Below are 21,354 nucleotides of genomic sequence, written 5' to 3' on the forward strand. Positions count from 1 at the left end.
TTATCCCGACCCTCTAGACTTTCGCCGAGATTCTCCTGCTCACCCGAGAGCATCAGGACTAGTTGGTCCTCTTGGAGCCAAAGCTCAGAACAGCTGTGGACCCACAGCTGAATCCATTCTGGAGTCAGCCCCACAATGGGTTTGGTGCTCCAGAATTAACTGGTGCACCCCTTATGCTTCACCATCATCACGCTGTGATTTCAGGGGCATGAAGAAAGGACAGCCTGAGGGGAAGGGTGATTGGAATACACTTTTCCCCACTACAGACTTTGGTCCACGCCTGCCCACTGTGGCCCAGCTGGGGCTTAACAACCATTAGGACACTCAGGTCGGTGGGCAATGCCACAGAGGAGGTAGGAAAGAAACGGAGGAAAACGAGAGGCATTAATCATGCCTGGCCCAGGCTGCATGACTTCAACACTTCAGCCTTTGTCCCACACTGGGGGCCGTTGTGAAGATGAGCTCCCATGGGCAGTCATTTCCCAGCTGGAGAAAAATATAGCATAGGAAAGAAATAGACCTCACCCTATGACAAAAGTGGGCATTCCCTGAGAAACGCCCTTTAGAGAAGGATGAGAAAGAATAGGAATGAGAGATTAAATATCATTCAAAATCTAATATCTACTAAAAATACTACCCACCTTTAGAGATCTGGGTAAAGGCCAACATTTCAAAACAAACCCCAAAACAAAGACTCTACTCCCTCCTTCTCCCCGCACAAGTGGAAACACATAAACGCCGAATACCTTCTTTTCTTTTCTGAGAGAGAGAGCAAGCAGAGGGAGAAGGAGAGAGAGAATCCCAAGCCGGCTCCACACCCAGCACAGAACCCGACGCCGGGCTCGATCTAATAACCCCGAGATCACGACCTGAGCTGAAACCAAGAGTTGGGCTGTTAACTGACTGAGCCCCCCAGGTGCCCCCAAAGCCGAATACCTTCTGCAACACACTGCCGGCCGTCCCCCGTATAACCAGCCACGCAGCTGCAGCAGAACCCCGTGGCGAAGTCCCTGCATTCGGCATGCACGGAGCACTGGTGTCTGTTGTTGGCGCAGGTCTGGCGGGAATCCGTGTTGTAGCTGAACACTGTTCGGGGAAAACACAGCACACTCGTAAGCACTTTGCACTGCAGTGGACCAGGCTTCGTTATTCTGTGCGCCCGCAAGCCTTGCAGGAATTCCCACCTGCGCGGGGGATCCTGAGACAGCACTCACAGCCCATAGCAACCGAAGGCCTGTCTTGACTCCTATACTCCAACCACCAAGGCAAATAGGTCTAAAAGGAGTCTGAGAAATCACAAGGGAGTTATTTAAAAATGCTATAATTCAATGTACTGGATCACTGAATCCATATAATCACTGTATCAATACTAGGTTACTGCCACCCAATATCCATCTTAAGATGGTGTCCATGTAATGTGGTCAGATTAGCTTCCCATTTTGGGACAGACTTAATTTTTTTTTTTTTTTACTATCTTTTATTGTGGCAAAAAAAAAATGTATATATAATTTGTCATTTTCATGACCTGAAAATACTTTAAAACTTTCCCCTTTTCCTCCCCAGGGGAAAGCTCAGAAGCTGATTAGAAATAATTCCTTCATCATAGTTGGTCTAAAGGTCTTTAACTCAAGAAACAAAAAGAATTTCTATTTCAAATTCCTACCTCCCAGCTTCATTTTGTTAGAGTTATGAACTAGCTCATTAAATTTAATAATCCAGAGCAAATTAATTTGGACTGAAGTTCAAAAGCACAAGGGGGGGACAGGCTTTTAGAAGGGATAATGATCCAATTTATAATTGAGTGTTACAAGGGAAGATAAAAGTGAAGTTTAACCTCAGGTAGACGTGATTAGTCTACATACTCAGAAGGGAATTTCCAGCGTGTATAAAGGTGGCGTTTGGCACTGGGAACACTTGCGCCCTGAGCTGAGCACACAAGACGTGACTGATGGCTTCAGCTCCAGCTGTGGGTCCAGCTCCCTGTGGGGTCCCTTATGGCTTGCATATCTGTGGGTAACTTTTCAAATAGCACCAGGAATGTACTGCTGCCTACAGGAAACTGACCTCTCTCTAAAAAACAGTGAAATAAAACCATGGGACAGAGCGACAGAAAAACATCTGTTTTAGACACATTTGGAGTTCAACTCTAGGCCTTTATCAGGACCAAGTACTACAGTACCCTAAGCTGTTGGTGCTAGCTATGATCTCATTTAGAAGTGATGGCCTCACAGATGAGAATTCCACAAACACCTAGATAGGGGAGAAGCAGAAAAAGACTCCAGACTCAACATCTGCGAGTAAACATACCCCATATGTCCGGGGGAGATTAGTCTGGAACCAGTGGTTAAGAGCAGAGTGCTGAGAGCTGTGAGCATTGCCCCAGGAAATCCAGGGTGCAGAGGGGAGCCCTGAGACCTGAACCCATATCCTCCTCATAACATAAAGGGTAACTTCTCCATGTCTGTGCCTTAGAAGTAAGTAAGCACACTTCCCCTGGCCACCAGATCTTGTCCATGCTTTGGGATACTCAAAAAAGAACAAACATTTAAAACAACTGCTATGAAACAAATCAGAAGAAGGCGAAATAAAAATTGAGTGAATCATGTGGAATGGAGTCAGTTTTTCTGGGGGCCTTACAACTTCATAGTAGAAGCAGGAAGGACTCACGGTGAACATCATTTAGGGGCGTGGACCATCTCATTTATGTGTATGTTGGCGGATTATATGTCAACCTGAAATTGAATCAGTTCTTCAGTTTAGTGTGAACATCTTTTATAAGACAAATCAAAGCACGCTGGCGCTCAAATGGTTTTTCCCTCAAAACGTAGCAAAAATCCAACAGAATACGGTTGACTAGAAAAGATTGTATTTTAAAAACTGGGGGATCTACTTGTTTTGCATTTTTAAATCTTCACAAACCATCTCTAAAGCTGACAGGACCTGGGAGGAAAAAATAATCAACCATCCTCATTCCAAAACCAAGAGGAAATAAACGTCAAAGATAAACAGCAGTAAATAGCCAAAGAAACTTCTAAAATGTTTTTTCAGGTGGGTGAATATATTTCTGATCCCAGAAGTCACAAATAAGAAAATCTGACTTTCAAAATAATTCCAAAGCACTTTTCTCTTGAAAACAGACGAAAAGGGAGTCAGAGGAAACTTGAAAGAGCGCCCGCTCAGCAGTCCTCCCGTAACCGCAGGCCTAATCCCCAAAGATCTCTTGGAGTCTTTGAAGCCAACAGGCCCATCCAGTGAAGCCCTACAGCTGCGAGGGCTGCCCCTACATCCCCAGCTCTCATCCTTCCAAACCTCCATATAGGGCACACAACTGACCCCCTCCAGCAGGACTCCTGTCTGGAAACCCAAGTGTCCCAGGGCAGACCAGCCGTGATGAAAATGGCCTTACCCACTCCTGTCTCCTCAACTTCGTCCACGTCTATGACCTGCACGTGCTGTTGGGGAAACGTCTCTGCTGGTGGCTGGAAAGACCTGGTCCTCTCCGTGGGAGGTCCGGGGAGTCTCTCAGTAGGCAGGCGGCGGGGGGAGAGGACATGGGGCACGCTGTGTGTGCCCGGGTCTCCCCTCCTCGGAGCCTCATAGGGGAAAGGTGTGGTGCTCGCGTCCTCCAGGTCCAGATGTGTCACTGACTCGTAGTCTTCATCATCATACTCTGCTCCGTCGTCCAGTCCGAGGCTCACGTCGGAGGGCACCACACCACTGGCCGTGGCCGGGCTCCCTATCTCAAACACCCAGACGCCCTGCTGCCCCGAGTTGCTGCTCCTGGAGGAAGGACAGGCTTCTTAGAAACAGGCGAGCAACCCACAAACCACCCCCACTAACCGAGCAGAAGGAGCCCTGGGGATCTGTGTCAGCCTGAAACCTGCTGCCTACTTTGTCTTGGTCTCTGGTTCTGGCAGATGGCTCCGAAAATCCTCGTCATCTCTGCCATGATAAGACTGACTCTCGTATGTTAATGGGCAGAATGGTGGCTGGGACCCTAGCGAGCTTCAGGATGTGGGCTGGATGGCAGAAAGACCTGGGCATGATTAGAGGGTTGGAACTTTCAGCCCCACGCCCTGACTTCCAGAAAGGGGAGAGGGGCTGGAGACTGAGTTAATCACCAAGGGCCAAGGAGTTCATCAATCATGTTTATGTAATAAAAACCCCCAAACAATGAGGCTGGGAGAGCTTTGGGGTTGGTGAGCCGGCATGGAAGCTTCAAGCCCCCTCTCCCTTCAATACCTTGTCATATGCATTCCTTCTATTTGTTCCTGAGTTGTAGCCTTTAAAATAGACTAGTGATGATAAGAAAAGCGCTTTCCTGAGTTCTGTGAGCCATGTCAGCAAAATTATAGAGCCTGAATGGGGGGGGTCCCAGAAACCCCCAATTTATAGCTGGCAGACCAGAGGTGCAGTACAGTACCTAGAACTTAGGGCTGGCATCTGAAGTGGGGGCAGTCTTGTGGGGTCTGTGCTCACCCTGGGCTGTCCGCACCAGGACCCAACTGAATTGTAGGACACCGAAGGGATGTCCAGAGAGTGAGAGAATCGGTAGGTAGAAGAAAAAAAATCCCACCTATGTGGTGTCAGAGGTGTTGCGAGTGAAAACAGTACAGACTTGGATTATCAGAAATGCCAACTCTATCAGCTGTGGAATCTTGGACAGGTCTCAGTTTACCTTTTCCTGTCCCAAGGGTATAGTGGAATGCAAAGGAGAGATTCAGACTCTAAAGGCCTCGTGTAACTAAAAAACACAGTCAAATGACCTTGATCTCTCCTTCCTTCTCCACCATGTTTAATGTGCTTTTGCATCTGTGATTGGAAGCGCTCCTATCAGAAACTATGTAAAATGACCAGCTTTTACACGGGGAAGAAGAAACAGACATTACATAGTGGAGAATCCGGAGCAAAACATCAGGGGTGGGAGAGGGCAGGAGGAATCAAGAAAGCCCTGCGGGAAGAGGGTGCGTACTTAATCTGTCTGTCCCAGGACTCCAGGAAAGGTAGTGGTGTGCAGGGGCTTGCTAGCACCAGCTCATGAGAGCCAGGTGTTGAATTTTAATAATTTTGCAAGCCAGTTATTAAACAGAGCCACTGTAAAAAATTATATCACATAAACTTACAATTACATAACTGGTATTATAAACAAAGGCCATAAATACTTGAAACTCATCACGCTGAATTATTTTACTATTATCTATGTTCTGGAAGTGATTTAAGTCTACTGCATCTGTATGGTGTGAAGAATGGTTCTCTTCTCAATTCCATATTGAGCAACACGACACGCATAGCTGGAACATGGCCACGAAAGGAGTATTCACACCACGGAAACAGGCAAGCACGATAAATAAGGGTTATCAGTTGAGTTTTAGACTCAACTGGACAATCTGAAATTGGGAGGGAGGGTGTTCTTTCCTCACTTTTTAAGGCACAATGGGAGAGGAACGATTCTACTTTTAGAAAAAAGTAGAATTCCCCGCTTTTGCCAAATTCTACAAAATAGCCCAAGAGAGCACTAATTTTGTTGTAAGAATTTCTTCCCTAGTCCACGTGGGGGGAGAAGGTTTTTCTCAGCCTTGAGTTCAGAGCAGGAGATAGGGTTTGAATAGCGTTTATTTCTTAACTGTATACTCGCAGAGGACATTGGAGAAACTGTTTCAAATGAGCATATCATCTAAAAACAGGATGCCTTTTCATTCTAAGGGTGTATTACTTTGAGCTCATCAGGAAAAAAGCACTACATAATATAAAAAAAACATATACGAAATTTAAATCTGTGGGAACATTTTTAGGTAATGTTCTCTAGTGTCCATTATATTATCCTTTATAAAATAATAAAATGATCATCTTAATGATAAAATGATCATTAAGGGGAGAACCTACTGAAGAACAAAGAAAGCATACTTGGCCAAATTTCCAATTGATTCTCTGTCGTTAGCAAATATATTATAAGCTCCTTCGCTCTTCCAGAATAATCCCTGTACACCTTGACTGAATGCAACCACAGCAGGAACTTGGTTCTCGTCCTTCTTTGAGAATGTTGTATAGAACTGCAGACCGTCTTCAGGATAGAGGAAAATGGCAAAGGAGCTGGAATCAGAGGAGGCCAGAACAGCCTGGAATGTGTTTCTCTGTGAAGATGAGTTGAGATTCAGTTACTCAGGAATATATCGATAGATCTTAAATTGTTGTATTCACCAGACTATACAGAGAAAGCCCAGAGGTGGCAGTATTCGCCCTTTAGTCTAAAAGAGTAGCAAGAACCAAGTATTCCAGGATGGCTCCACTTAAGTATCTCTAAGGCTTTGTCAACGTGAAATTTTCCAATTAATTAATGAATCACCTGCACGAAGGGTAGCCAAAAATTATCGAGATGGTACCTCTGGACAGTGGCCTAAATCTCATGCCACTTAGCAAATTTTTACCCCTAGAATTTGTTTCCACGGCCATTAAACATATTAACCACACTCATCATTTGTCATACATTTATTGAGCCCAAGCAACATACAATAAGAAAAAAAAACAAACACAAAAAACACATGAGCTTTGGGAGAAAACAGATCTGATTCCAGATCTCTGCTCTCCTCATCATGGGTTGTGTGACCTTGGGCATGTTACTTAAGTTCCTTAAGCGTGGATTTCTGAATCTGCCAGATGGAGAGAAAACCACGTACTTCACAGAAATGTTGGGAGACCTGCGTGAAATAGGCAGAGCCAGGCACAGAGAAAGTATTCTTTCAACGTTGGTACCTTTCCTATAAATACATGGTCCCCACGCTTGAGAATTTCTGGTCTAGATGGGAAAACTGACATGTGAAGAAAACATTGCAAAATGGGGGGAGAGAGTCTATCATGGAGTCATGTGCAAGCACGAGAGAAGCCACAGAAAGCAGTGCCCGAAGGTGGGAGGGTGGGAGCAGAGGAGGCTGTGCGAGTCTAGAGGATCAAGTACGGGTTCAACACCAGTAGCAGGGGTCAGGGAGAAGACGCTGCAAGCAGAGAGGACAGCAAATGCAAGATCCCAGGGCGGGGGGACGGTTCGTGATCAGAGAATTGTAAACAATTTGATACAGCGGTGGCAAAGGGTGTGCGGAGATGAGGCCCAAGACAGGGCAAGGGCTCTGTACAAGGGGCTGGGCATTCATCACTCAAGTGGTAGTGCACACACTTGAGAAATGTCAGGTTTTAAGCAGTTTTCAAGTAGAGCACTCTGACAGATACAAAAAGCAAAATGTTTCCTGCAGGCCCATAACAGGCTTTCCCAAAAGGTGTTCTGCGGGATATAATGTATCTTGTTCGGGAGGGAAAAAAGAATATGGCCGAAAGGTTTGGGGACTGCTAAATTTTCTTTAAAAATTAAGCAGGTTTATTGCAGGGTTTTTCAGAGTGAGTCACCAAGGGGGAGATAAAGTTTTGCATTTCCCAAACTTAAATCTGCCCAGGGGAGGCCTTTTTCTCAAGGACTATCTTGTAGGACTGGTGTTCTGTGGTACCTACTTTGGGAACTACCAACCTGGAACATCCCCTGTTTAATTGGGGTGCTTTTGGCCCTTTCCAGTTTCTCTCTACTCTGTAATACTATAAAAATTAAATAATGGTGGAGCGAAATTATTTTTTTCTAAGGAGAAACAGAGGCATGTCCCAAAAAGTTACTTTAGACCTAGAGATGGCTTCTTGACCTACCCAAGTGTCTCCCTTCCTTCAAGGAAGACCAAAGTGTACAAAACCAACCTGTTGACTATTTTCCCTTGTACCTGGGAGAGCGCTTACCTTGCCTTCCTGGTCAGGGTCCTTGCTGGGCCCCTGGTAGGGGGCCACGGATTCCCAAGTGACAACCACCGCGCTACTGGGCTGGAAAGAGACTTCTGGGAACCCTCTCTGGACACACTCTCCGGCTAGCTGAGTGATGGACGGGGATAAGTCTTCCCGATAATAAACCTTCCCAAGGCCATCTGTCGTGTCCAAGTCCGCCAGAAAAGGTGCAACTACTCCAAAGGTCGGTGGGAAGTACCCCGGATGGGATTCTTTGGCTGGGGGTTCACTCATGGCAATAATACCATTGGTGGTGACCTGTACAAAACAAAGCATAGTTAGGAGGAGAGCTGGAAAAACATCTTCCTCAGGGACTCTGAGTTTCCACGCACAGAATGCTGTCACAGGTACCCCCAGTCTGTCAACTACAACAGAATTGGAGAAGGACATGATCCTGAGTTTTAAAATTCAGCACTCCTCTCCTAGGCAGGATGGCCTGGTGGAGGGAGCAAGAATCACAGGACCTGACTCTGGCACATACCCATCACTGGACCTTGGATACGTGTCTTGAACTTAGAGTCTTGGGCTTCCCGTGTGTGCGTGCTTCGCATTGTGCAAAGCACCACTCAAACCTAAGCCATTATTAAAGCCTTCACTAATTTACCCAACAAACTGAGTAGTCGTTAAATACCAGAGCTGTGCTAAGTGCTTTGGGTCCCAAAATGGGTAGTACAAGTCTCTCCCTTCAAGGAACCCACAAGCCAGAAGGATATGGGGAAGGACTGACACACACAAATGATGATACAATGAGTAATGGGTCAAGAAGTCACTTTGGGGACCCTGGCTGTCTCAGTCAGTAGAGCATGGGACTCTTGATCTTGGGGTCATGAGTTCAAGCCCCACTTTGGGCGTAGATCTTACTTAAAAAAAATAATAAGTAAAATAAATTAAAAGTGCATCTCTTTTAAAAAAGAAGTAAATCTGAATGGGGGCATTATGATATCATTAACTATTGTGAATAGTTTAATGTGTCAGGATAATAGCTAATACCGTGTTCCAGGCCTCTTATTAACATTTAATCCTCAGAACTCCATAAGACTAGATACTAACTACTATTATCCACATTTTTCTGATGGAGGAAGTAAGAAAGGTTAAATTTGTCCAAAGTTACCAGTAAATGTCAGCAACCAATCCCTGGATTCGAACTCAGGGAGCTGGACTCCAAAGTTGGCCCTCTTAATCGCTATGCACAGCTTTCCTGAAATCAGTTCTAACTGCCTATAAAAAGAGATTGGTGTTCTTATTCAGCTAACCTCCACACTGTTTGGGAAAAAGGGAAGGGGACAAAGAGCCCCTTGATTGTTGGAGGGTACTCGGTGGTGGGGGTACCTGGGTCTCCTGCAAAGCCATGCTAAGAATCAGACTTTGACCCCCCCGCTTCTTGTTAGTACACAATCCACTGATGATATAGAACACCACTTTCGTGCTCTTTTTACTTGGAGAATCTGAATTAAAAAAAAAAAATCCCTAATCAAATGGGAGAGACTTTGCAAACGGCCCCTTAGTCTGCACTTTTAAGAGGCGATGCATCTGAAGAACATGAATGCAAAAAAGGGACTCTTTCCCGTTCAGAAGTTGATTGGAAGGCCTGTGGGTTTTCCAAGTCCCTTATTTCCCTCCCCCCTCCTCCCACACAGCCTTCTCCTCCACTCCCTTCCGACCTCATTAGGAGAGGAGGGGGTTGGCCGGACACAAAGAAGAGGAACTTAAAAGCAAACCCTGTAACAGGACAAGAACTGGGTGAAAAGGTTCAAAGGGGCGGAGTGCATCTGGGCCCAGGGACGGGAAAGGAACGAGAGTTCTGGGAGTTACGTGTGGACTTAGCAAAAACCCTCCCTTTTTACCAGTCTTCCTGGGCAGTGAACTGTTGTTCAGGGGCATAAATAATTTCCAGCACCACCTGGCCCCAGGGGTGATTTTCCGGAGCGTGCCGGCAGGCTGCGGGGAAGGGAGTCAGGGAAAGAGGTTTGCCAGCTCGTTACTCACCCTCTCGTCCTGCCAGCCCAGTCACACATCTCCCCGCATGGACATCCCAGTGGGGCTGACGTGTGGGGGCGTGGGAAACGGCTCATTTTCCCAAGCCACCAGAAGCTGGCAGTTATCAGCCGCTGAGGGGAAGCGATCACACGGAGGCCACCCGCGGAAAACTCAGTTTTAAAAAGCTGTTTTCCAGTGAGATTAAGCCAGTCCAACAGTTCTGAAAACACTCCCGGTGTCTTTTAGTATTTAGAATCTGGGCACAGGACTGTGTCTCTTATCACAAGGAATGCATTGGGAATCGAGGTTTTTTTTTAATTTTTTATTGTTATGTTAATCACCGTACATTACATCATGAGTTCTTGATGTAGTGTTCCATGATTCATTGTTGGTGCATAACACCCAGTGCTCCACGCAGAACGTGCCCTCTTTAATACCCATCACCAGGCTAACCCATCCCCCCACCCCCCTCCCCTCTAGAACCCTCAGTTTGTTTTTCAGAGTCCATCGTCTCTCATGGTTCGTCTCCCCCTCCGACTTACTCCCCTTCATTCTTCCCCTCCTGCTATCTTCTTCTTTTTCTTTTTTCTTAACATATGTTGCATTATTTGTTTCAGAAGTACAGATCTGTGATTCAACAGTCTTGCACAATTCACAGCGCTCACCGTAGCTCATACCCTCCCCAATGTCCATCACCCAGCCACCCCATCCCTCCCACCCCCCACCACTCCAGCAACCCTCAGTTTGTTTCCTGAGATCAAGAATTCCTCCTATCAGTGAGGTCATACGATACATGTCTTTCTCTGATTGACTTATTTCACTCAGCATAACACCCTCCAGTTCCATCCACGTCGTTGCAAATGGCAAGATCTCATTCCTTTTGATGGCTGCATAATATTCCATTGTGTATATATACCACTTCTTCTTTATCCATTCATCTTTCGACGGACATCTTGGCTCTTTCCACAGTTTGGCTATTGTGGACATTGCTGCTATAAACATCGGGGTGCACGTACCCCTTCGGATCCCTACATTTGTATCTTTGGGGTAAATACCCACTAGTGCAATTGCTGGATCGTATGGTAGCTCTATTTTCAACTGTTTGAGGAACCTCCATACTGTTTTCCAGAGTGGCTGCACCAGCTTGCATTCCCACCAACAGTGTAGGAGGGTTCCCCTTTCGCCGCATCCCTGCCAACATCTGTCGTTTCCTGACTTGTTAATTTTAGCCAGGGAATCGAGTTTTTAGACAAGTATCGAGAAGCACTGCAAATGCTTTGGACACAGACCACATAACCCTCATTAAGTATCAGTACTGGAAAATTATTTTTGAGCCCTTTTTCTAGGGCACATGCAACTCAGCTGTTGGTGATAATGAAAAATGACATCAGAGGTAGATGTCATAGAGAGAACATCCAAAAGTTTCACTTGACTCTTAGCTGTAAACTTCTCCCCGGTCAGTGTTTGCCTGTTTGAAATATACCAATTCATGACTAACTTGGACAATATTCTCTTACATTTGGGTGCCAGTCCCACTGCACAAATCTGTCAAGCATGGGATGCTCCCATCGTCTTGTTCCTTTCCTCCATCTTCTTAGAGTTGAGCAAGCCAATGGAAGCACAGGGAGCATGAAGGGAAGGACCTATAAAGCACTTACAAGGCCAGGAGGACGGAATCAGGTACTATAACCTCCAAGGGGACCAGAGTGGGGACCACTGAAAGATTCATGCCATTGGCACCAGTTGCTTAAGCCAGGAAACTGGGGAGTTAGCCTTGATTCCTTCCCCTTTCTCACTCCATGTCCCGTGCATCCCAACTCCGAGGTCCCTGGCACTCTCTCCATCCCCACGACCAGCAGCACCTTCTCCCCCGCCTTACGCATTCACGTGACTGGCTCGCTCTCACCTCCGGGCTCAGTGAAGTACAGCCTCTAAGAGAGCCTGCTCCTGCTCACCCCTCCTCCTCCCTTCTCTCACTCCCGGACCCCCCATTTCTGTCCCCGCTTCCTGTTTGTTTCCTTGCAAGTGCAGACCACAATGTGGAATGACTTTACTGACTCATCTGCTGGCTCTCACTACTTTCCCCACGAGGCAGTTTGTCCCTTCAAAAGCTGGGACCATATCCACCTTGGTCACGGCTGTAGCTACAAAGCTTACACACTGCCTGGTGTGTGTTAGTCCTCTCCTTTCCTGACTTTCTCCGGAAAATGGGGTGGGGAGGTTCAGACAGAATAAGGCCTGAATACCAGTTGTTTTAGAAATAGTGCCTGAAGGTGTGTCAGTTCCATTGATGAGCCTCCTGAAGGATCACAACGTTATGTGTTACGGTGGTCCAATTACTGAAACAAAGAGTCAGCGTAAATATGAACGGATGACCCGAACCCAAGCAAGTCTCCAGATCTAACTACCAGTTTACAGGAAATACAGGGGACAGAAGAACATGTTCAGTGATACTATAGGGACATGATCAGCCAAATCCAGAACTGTGAAGGACAAATACCCAGTGTCTTTAATAAATATATTTCAAGAAAAAAAGTTGGTGAGGGGACCTATAGATTTAAGAAGTCCTAAGAAACCTATCTGCCAGATCTGAGTCCAGGGTCAGACTGGATCCAATTGAAGCTGGACTGGGTCCAGCATGAGGCCTTGGGTGAATAAAATTTTGTTTTGAGGTTGAACAAACAAGTTAACCCAGCAAAGATAATCTTGAAATACAGTGGCCACAGTGGAGACCTTTTAACCTAGATAAGCTTGTCCATTTATGAGGTATCCTAGAGAAAAAGGGGTCTCAGCCAAGCTGAACTTTTCAACATGAAAAGTAGAGGGACAATTATTTTTCCTGTTCTACTGCTTCTGGTGACCAGGACATGACGGGCTAGGACACCCCACTCGCTCCAGAGCATGCAGATGGGATCCTGGGAAAACTGGCAAAAGCCGGCAAAGGGTGAGAATTCTTGCCAAAGTCAGCTCTCCCAGATCTCTATCTGCAGAGCCTGGTTGAGAGAGGAAGGTCAAATTTCATGTTGTCCTTTCCTTTCCAAATTCAGATTGGCAGGCAAAAACATCTGTAGCAATTAGGTCTTTGAATCGTGACTTGCGAATTTACTTTTGGGTACCCATTGGTTGTTGAAACTCTCTCTTCCAGGGATAGCTGCTTGCCTTCTTATTTATCTGGTTTTGTGTCAGGTTGGGGTCCCCCAAAATTTGGCCACAGATGTGTGTTGCAGCTAGGGTCCTATCAACTATGGCCAGCTCTCAGGAGAATTGTCTAAGTCCTTCTTTCTTTTGGTTATCTTTGGGAGTGGCTAGGGGAGTTCTCTTGGGCAGGTAGTATCTTTTGCACCCTCTTTGGGGATGCCTCTTGCATCCAAGGGCTTGTACAATAATGCCAGGAATATTAACTGTTTCTGTCATCTGAAACCTGACAAGATATTTGAAAGGATTTTTTTAAGTAGCTCTATGCTCAGAAGTTGGCCAAATTAGAAGCTGATATTCAGAGATGATAGGAATATGATTTTAGGCCTTCTCACCTAAGCTAAAATGAAACTATGTACCCAGAGGAAAAGAAAAACATTCTGAAGTCTTTTGTGGAAGGATTTACTAAAATATACCCAAGACCCGGCACTTCTAAATCCTAGAACACAAGAATCTTTTGATTTTCATCTTGGTAGAAGACCTTCCCCCTGATATAAAGAAGCAAACTGAAGATAATGTATTTAGATGGGAGGTTCAGCCCCTTGATATCATTAAGGCTACGTCCCAATTGTTTGCGGAATTAAGAGGAACTGTCCTTATCTTACAAATCTTTGTAAAACCAGAAATACAGCCCTAGAAACAATCCAAAGTCTACCTAACATTACCATGCCCCAAAACTCCCTATTCATCTCAGAATGCCTGCAGATATTGTGAAAGATCAGAACTTTGGAAACAGAACTCTCCCGCTTTGAAGAGAATGAAGGAAAAATTTAAATAGCAATAGACTTCTGATAATAGACAAATATACCCTAAAACTCCTAGAAGAAAACTTGCATTCCTTCTCTGTCCCTAGAAGATGTAACTTTTACCATGTCCTTGAAATACAAACACCCCAAGAGGTAAATAAAATACAGCTCACATTCACCTGAGACTGAAGGAACAAAGATGGGGGAGGAGGAGGCTTTTTCAAAATATAAAAGCTCACTTGCCCCAAATCTAGGCCACAGCCTCTGTAAGATTACTTGTTAAGGACAAATACAAATTCTAAGTCTCTTCCACAAATATTACTAAAAAGCTTTAGCCACCTGCCATCTGACCGGGTAAACTTTCCATCTGCCAGAAACAAAATTTGGATCCAACTGTTCTTCCATAAACTAGCGAGTTTTGCATTTTCATATCTATCTCACAGTTAAAATTTTAAAATAAAAGCTAGGAGATCTCTGTTTGCATTTGTCTGCATGTTTATGTATGTATGTTATAAATGTGTGATTCTTCTTCTACCTCCAGATAGTAATGCAAAAATTAATTTGTAAAGAGCTCTATTTAATTGGCTTAAAGACAGACACGCATTATATCAATCAAGTGTACTCTCAGAAATATAGACACTAACCCAAATGTTTTTCAAGTTTATGTGACCTAGGATAATCTTTGATAAATAAAAGCTAGTTTAAGTTCATTGGTTTAACTAAAACAAGCTTGTCTCTAGAGTTATCAGCATTAAATATAATACTTTTATTCCACATAGATTTACTAAAAGTCAAAGACGCTCCTGATACCTCTGTTACAGAGCTTGTCAGTAAAAAAGATACCTTAAGATACCACTAAAGCAGTTTAAGGTCTTGTGACATTTTCATGATGGATCTAAATGTAATTGTTCAGAAAGAGAGAGTTAAATAGATGCAAGTAAGATAAAAGTTTAGACATGAACTTTTCAACAATAATGATGTTTGATGGTATGTGTACTTAAAAATAGTTTCCAGGGGCGCCTGGGTGGCTCAGTAGGTTAAACATATGACTCCTGATTTCCGCTCAGGTCATGATTTCAGGGGTGGGAAATTGTGCCCTGGGGAGATTAGGTAAGAGATGACTGTGAAGTAGGAGACCTTAGTTTCATCTGGTCCCAGGAATTCAGCCAGATAGCTATCAAACCATTCTGAACACTGGAGAACACAACCAGAGATCTAAGAAAAGAAGAGCTGAAACTCTACAAATAGAAAAGCAACTACTTTCTGCAAGAATCACAAGACGTTAAAACACACCTCAAAGAGGAGAACAAGACACAGCACTGACTGGCAGAGACCTAATCAGTATGGACATAAGTCAGATGTCAGAACTAGAGTTCAGAATAATGATTATAAAGATACTAGCTGGGCTTGAAAAAGGCAGAGAAGACACTAGAGAATCCCTTTCTGGAGAAATGAAAGAACTAAAATCTCATCAAGTCGAAATAAAAAAGGCTACTAATGAGATGCAATAAAAAATGGAGGCTCTAACTGCTAGGATAAATGAGTCAGAAGAGAGAATTAATGATATAGAAGACAAAGTGATGAAGAATAAAGAAGCTGAGAAAAGAGAGATAAACAACTACAAGATCACAAGGGGAGAATTTGAGAGATAAATGATACCATAAAGTGAAACAATATTATAATAATTGGGATCCCAGAAGAAGAGGAAAGACAGAGAGGGGCAGAAGGTATATTGGAGCAAATTATAGCAGAGAACTTCCCTAATCTGGGGAAGGAAACAGGCATTCAAGCTCAAGAGCCACAGAGAACCCCCCTCAAAATCAATAAAAATAGGTCAACACCCTGACATATAACAGTGAAACTTATAAATCTGAGAGAAAAAGAGAAAATCCTGAAAGTGGCTCAGGACAAGGGTAGAAACATAAGACTGGTAGCAGATCTATCCACAGAGACCTGGCACCCCAGAAAGGACTGGCGTGATATATTCAGGGTGCTAAATGAGAAAAAAATGCAGCCAAGAATACTTTATCCAGCTAGGATGTCATTCCAAATAGGAGAGATAAAAAGCTTCCAGAACAAACAGAAACTAAAAGAATTTGTGATTACTAAACCAGCCCTGAAAGAAATATTAAAAGGGATCCTAAGTGAAGAGAGAGCCCAAAAGTAACAGACCAGATAGGAACAGACAATATACAGCAACAGTGACGATACAGGTATTACATGGCACTAAATTCACATCTTTCAGTAATCACTCTGAATGTAAATGAGCTAAATGGCCCAATCAAAAGATGCAGGGCATCAGATTGGATAAAAAAGCAAAATCCAACGATATGCGGTCTGCAAGAAATTCATTTTAGACCCACAGGCACCTCCAGATTGAAAATGAGGGGGTGGAAACCATTTATCATGCTACAGAAATCAAAAGAAAGCTGGGGTGGCAATCCTTATATCAGACAAATTGGATTTTAAGCCAAACACTGTAATAAGAGATGAGGAAGGACACCATATCATAATTAAAGGGTCTATATAAAAAGAAGATCTAACAATTGTAAATATTTATGCTTCTATCATGGGAGGAGCCAATTATATACAAAAATTAGTAACAAAATCAAAGGAACACATCAATAATAATACAGTAATAGTAGGGAACTTTAACATCCCCACTAACTGCAATGGACAGATCATCTAAGCAGAAGATCAACAGGAAACAAGGGCTTTGAGTGACAAACTGGACCAGATGGACTTCACATCCTAAAGCAGCTGAATACACATTCTTCTTGAGTGCACATGGAACATTCTCCAGAATAGATCACGTACTGGGTCACAAATCAGGTCTCAATTGGTACCTAAAGACTGGGATCATTCCCTGCATAGTTTCAGACCATAATGCTTTGAAACTGGAACTCAATCACAAAAGGAAATTTAGAAAGAATGCAAATACATGAAGGCTAAAGAGCATCCTACTAAAGAATGAATGGGTCAATCAAGAAATGAAAGAATTAAAAAAAAATCATAGAAACAAATGAAAATGAAAACACAACTGTTCAAAACCTTTCAGATGCAGCAAAGGCAGTACTTTTAAAAGGGAAGTATATAGCAATACAAGCCTTTCTCAAGAAACAAGAAAGCTCTCAAATACACAACCTAAACTTACACCTAAGGAGTTGGAGAAAGAACAGCATATAAAGCCTAAACCCAGCAGGAGAAGTGAATCCATAAAGATTAGAGCAGAAATCAATGAAATAGAAACCAAAAGAACAATAGAAAAGATCAACGAAACTAGGAGCTGGTTCTCCAAAAGAATTAAAGATTGATAAACTCCAAGACGGACTTATCAAAAAGAAAAGAGAAAGGACACAAATAAATAAAATCATGAATGAAAGAGGAGAGATCATAAACAACACCAAAGACATACCAACAATTATAAGAACATATTATGATAAACTATATGCCAACAAATTAGGCAATCTGGAAGAAATGGATGCTTTCCTAGACACGTATCAACTACCAAAACTGAAACAGGAAGAAATAGAAAACCTGAACAGACCCATCACCAGCAAGGAAATTGAAGCAGTAATCCAAAATCTCCCAATAAACAGAGTCCAGGGCTGGATGGCTTCCCAGGGGAATTCTACCAAACATTTAAAGAATGAATACCTGTTCTTCTGAAGTTGTTTCAAAAAAGAGAAATGGAAGGAAAACTTTCAAACTCTATGAGGCCAGCATTACCCTGATCCCAAAAACCAGAGAAAGACCCCCCAAAAAGAATTACAGACCAATATCCCTGATGAACATGGATGCCAAAATTCTCACCAAGATACTAGCCAATAGGATCCAACAGTACATTAAAAGGATTACTCTCCATGACCAAGTGGAATTTATTCCTAGGCTGCAAGGGTGGTTCAACATCCCGCAAGTCAATCAATGTGATAACACTGTATAAAGAAAGGACAAGAACCATATGATCCTCTCAATAGACGCAGAAAAGGCATTTTTGACAAAGTACAGCATCCTTTCTTGATTAAAACTCTTCACAATGCAGGAACAGAAGGGACACACCTTAATATCATAAAAGCCATCTATGAAAAATCCAAAGCGAATATCATTCTTAATGGGGAAAAACTGAGAGCTTTTCCCCTAAGGTCAGTTGAATTCCTGTCTTACACTTAGGTATTTCATCCATTTTGAGTCTATTTTTGTGTATGGTGTAAGGAAACGGTCCAGTTTCATTCTTCTGCATGTGGCTGTCCAATTTTCCCAACACCATTTGTTGAAGAGACTGTCTTTTTTCTGTTGGATCTTCTTTCCTGCTTTGTCAAAGATTAGTTGCCCATAGAGTTGAGGGTCCATTTCTGGGTGCTCTATTCTGTTCCATTGATCTATGTGTCTGTTGTTTTGACAATACCATACTGTCTTGATGATTACAGCTTAGAACTTATCAAACTCAAACCCAAAGAACAAATAATCCAATCAAGAAACGGGCAGAAGACATGAACAGACATTTCTCCAAAGAAGACATCCAAATGGCCAACAGACACATGAAAAGTTGGTCAACATCACTCGGCATCAGGGAAATGGAAATCAAAACCACAATGAGATACCACCTCACACCAGTCAGAATGGCTAAAATTAACAAGTCAGGAAACGACAGATGTTGGTGAGGATGCGGAGAAAGGGGAACCCTCTTACACTGTTGGTGGGAATGCAAGCTGGTACAGCTACTCTGGAAAACAGTAGGGAGGTTCCTCAAAAAGTTGAAAATAGAGTTACCCTATGACCCAGCAATTGCACTACTAGGTATTTACCCCAAAGATACAAAAGTAGTGATCCGAAGGGGCACCTGCACGCCAATGTTTATAGCAGCAATGTCCACAATAGCCAAATTATGTAAAGAGCCCAGATGTCCACCGACAGATGAATGGATAAATAAGATGTATATATACAATGGAATACTACTCAGCCATCAAAAAATTGAAATCTTGCCATTTGCAACAGTGTGGATGGAACTAGAGGGTATTAGGCTAAGCGAAATAAGTCAGTCGGAGAAAGACAATTATCATATGATCTCACTCATATGTGGAATTTAAGAAACAAAACAGAGGATCATAGGGGAAGAGAGGGAAATATGAATCAAGAGGAAACCAGAGAGGGAGACAAACCATAAGAGGCTCTTAATCTCGGATAACAAACTGAGGGCTGCCGGAGGGGAGGGGGAGTGGGACAATGGGGTCACTGGGTGATGCACATTAAGGAGGGCACGTGATGTAATGAGCACTGGATATTATATAAGACTGATGATTCACTGGCCTCTACCTCTGAAACTAATAATACATTGCCCTAAACATTGTCTGTTGTCACTTTGACTAAATAGATAATTAACTATTAAATCATAACAGTGTGTGATCCCATTTAATCAAATGTTCAAGCTTTTTGACATCTTCTAAAAATCAAATTCTAAATGGAGTTTTTTTGAGCCCAAAGTAATTTTAAGGGACCCCAGTGGGTCCCCATTAAATCTCAAAAGATTTGTCTCTCACCTCATAGAAGAGAGATGTTATATTACTTAGGTTTATTTGGTATGTTAAATTACATGGGGTTCATTGTCAAATAAGTGACAGTAAACCTTCTTAGGTTATATTGAATGGATGCATGTTATTAATATAAGTGCTCTAGAAATTGTATGAAATTCCTAAAAATCTGACATGTCCTGGTATGTTATCAGTCACAATTCCAGTTGTTATCTTAAAATGTTGTATGTCATAGAAATAATCAAATTTTCTTGTCAGTTCTCTTATAATGAACTCTCATCAGATCTTTAATCATGGTCATTCCTTGTCTTTTGTCACATAGAGACTGTTATTTTACTCTGCTGCTTTTGCAAAAGTGCTTCACCTTCAGAAAGATTCACAGAAAGGACTCTGACAAGTACTCTAGAGTACACATTTCCGATAACTTTAAGATTGTACAAATGAACTGGCTACAAATTTCCAGAACTAATGGAGAATCTGGATTAAAGTAGAACAAGAATTAATAACATGGGATTGAATGAAATGATGAGGATTATTTGGGGTTTTTTTTTATAGATTTTTTTCTTTGAGATCATTGCTGGTTCCTTAATGCTTTGTTTTTTCCGGCTTTAAGGGAAGCATTTTTACTTTTTCATTTTGTAAAGTTTACTTTTGTAAACATAATTCAAACATGTACTTTTTCTCCCTACCTGATCCCTCCAGGATGTAGAAACTTACTAGGTATTGTTATTTTCATACAATATAGTTATTTGCATAAGTTCAATAAGAATCTGTTCTCCTTGGACATAAGTGGAAATGTTGGTTATATTACCAAGGCTTTGACTGGAATGTCAGATTTGAGAACATGCACAGGGGTGCCTGGCTGGCTCAGTCCATACAGTGTGCGCCTCTTGATCTCAGGATTGTGAGTTCAAGCCCCACGTTGGGTTTGGAGGCTACTTTAAAAAAAAAAAAAATGCTTAAGAGAATGTGCACAGAATCAGATAGGACCAGAGAGCTTTAAGAAACTAAAGTTGACCTTACGGAGCCAATACGGTCCCCTTGGGGAAACCAGCCTGGTACCGTGCTTACGGGGTTCGTGGCAGACCAACCAGGTGATTAGGGAGGGTCACTTCCTGGCAGCCCCAGGAACCTCAGGATGTCCTGGGGACCTCATGGAGAGAGAAATTCACCCAAATCTATAGGTATTTCAGGCTAAGTCTCATGGGGAGTCCTTAGCTTGGCTTCTTAGTCTGGAGAGGCTTTTAAAAGTCCATCCTAAGATTCCTTATGAAAAGTTCCAGCAGGGGTGCCTGGGTGACTCAGTCAGTTAAGTGTCTGACTCTTGGTTTAGGCTCAGGTCATGATTTCAGGGTCGTGAGATCGAGCGCTGCCTTGAGCTCTGTGCTCAGAGTAGAGTCGGCTTGAGATTCTCTCTCTCTCTCCCTTTGCCCCTCCCCCCACTCACATGTGTGTGCTTTCTTTCTCAAATAAATAAATAAATCTTAAAACAACAAAAAAAAGTTCCAGCAAAGCAGATTTTAAAAGAACCTATACAGTCAATCACTATTCTTGCTGCACTTTACACAAATAATCTGGCCAAATTTAATTTTTCAGCTTAGTTAGCATGATTATTTTTGATAGAAATAAGGGTGATTGTTTCAGTAGAAACTGGTAACACAACCTTGTGGATGTCAGATTCTACTCCTGTTCACTGTGTTTGAGATTTTGTTAAATCCCTATAAACTGGATTGGATCCTCAATTCTTTGCGTTTCCTCAAATGTCTGGCTACAACTCCATACTAATGTTTCCAATTTTCTCTCCCACTTCTGATTTGGAATCACTATGAACAAAGACTGCCTTTGAACCTCCTTGTAAGGGACTATACCACGTCCCTTACTGCCCGGAGAGCAAGTAGACTTCAGGGACTTGAGCCATGGGTCCACATCTCCCAATTAAAAAGGGTTCCTCCAGACCCTTGGAACAGCCCACCAGCTGGAGATATAAAATTAATATTAACAAGGGAGGCTCTTCCCCCGAAGCAGATGGCATCTGGAAGTGGACAGCCCTCCCAAGGTCATGGATCAAGATCTTCACCTCCTGGGGGGCCTCAGTG

At 43.1% G+C, this 21,354-nt stretch overlaps 1 protein-coding gene across 2 annotated transcripts in view; it reads right to left on the reverse strand.

Annotated features, from left to right (window-relative positions):
* Window positions 1–21,354, reverse strand: part of NID1 (nidogen 1) — a 79,974-nt gene that overhangs the window by 43,155 nt on the left and 15,465 nt on the right. For both annotated transcript variants that reach the window (XM_028104613.2, XM_088019800.1), the window contains exons 2-5: window positions 7,771–8,070; window positions 5,905–6,131; window positions 3,407–3,780; window positions 937–1,086 (exon numbers count right to left, since the gene is read on the reverse strand). In XM_028104613.2, the coding sequence (XP_027960414.1) occupies window positions 937–1,086; window positions 3,407–3,780; window positions 5,905–6,131; window positions 7,771–8,070 (1,051 nt within the window). The remainder of the gene's footprint in view (window positions 1–936; window positions 1,087–3,406; window positions 3,781–5,904; window positions 6,132–7,770; window positions 8,071–21,354) is intronic.

This window comes from Eumetopias jubatus, unplaced genomic scaffold (assembly GCF_037043125.1).
Source record: "Eumetopias jubatus isolate StellerSeaLion01/CBP00866 unplaced genomic scaffold, mEumJub1_p1.0 scaffold_17, whole genome shotgun sequence".
Lineage (NCBI taxonomy): Eukaryota > Metazoa > Chordata > Mammalia > Carnivora > Otariidae > Eumetopias > Eumetopias jubatus.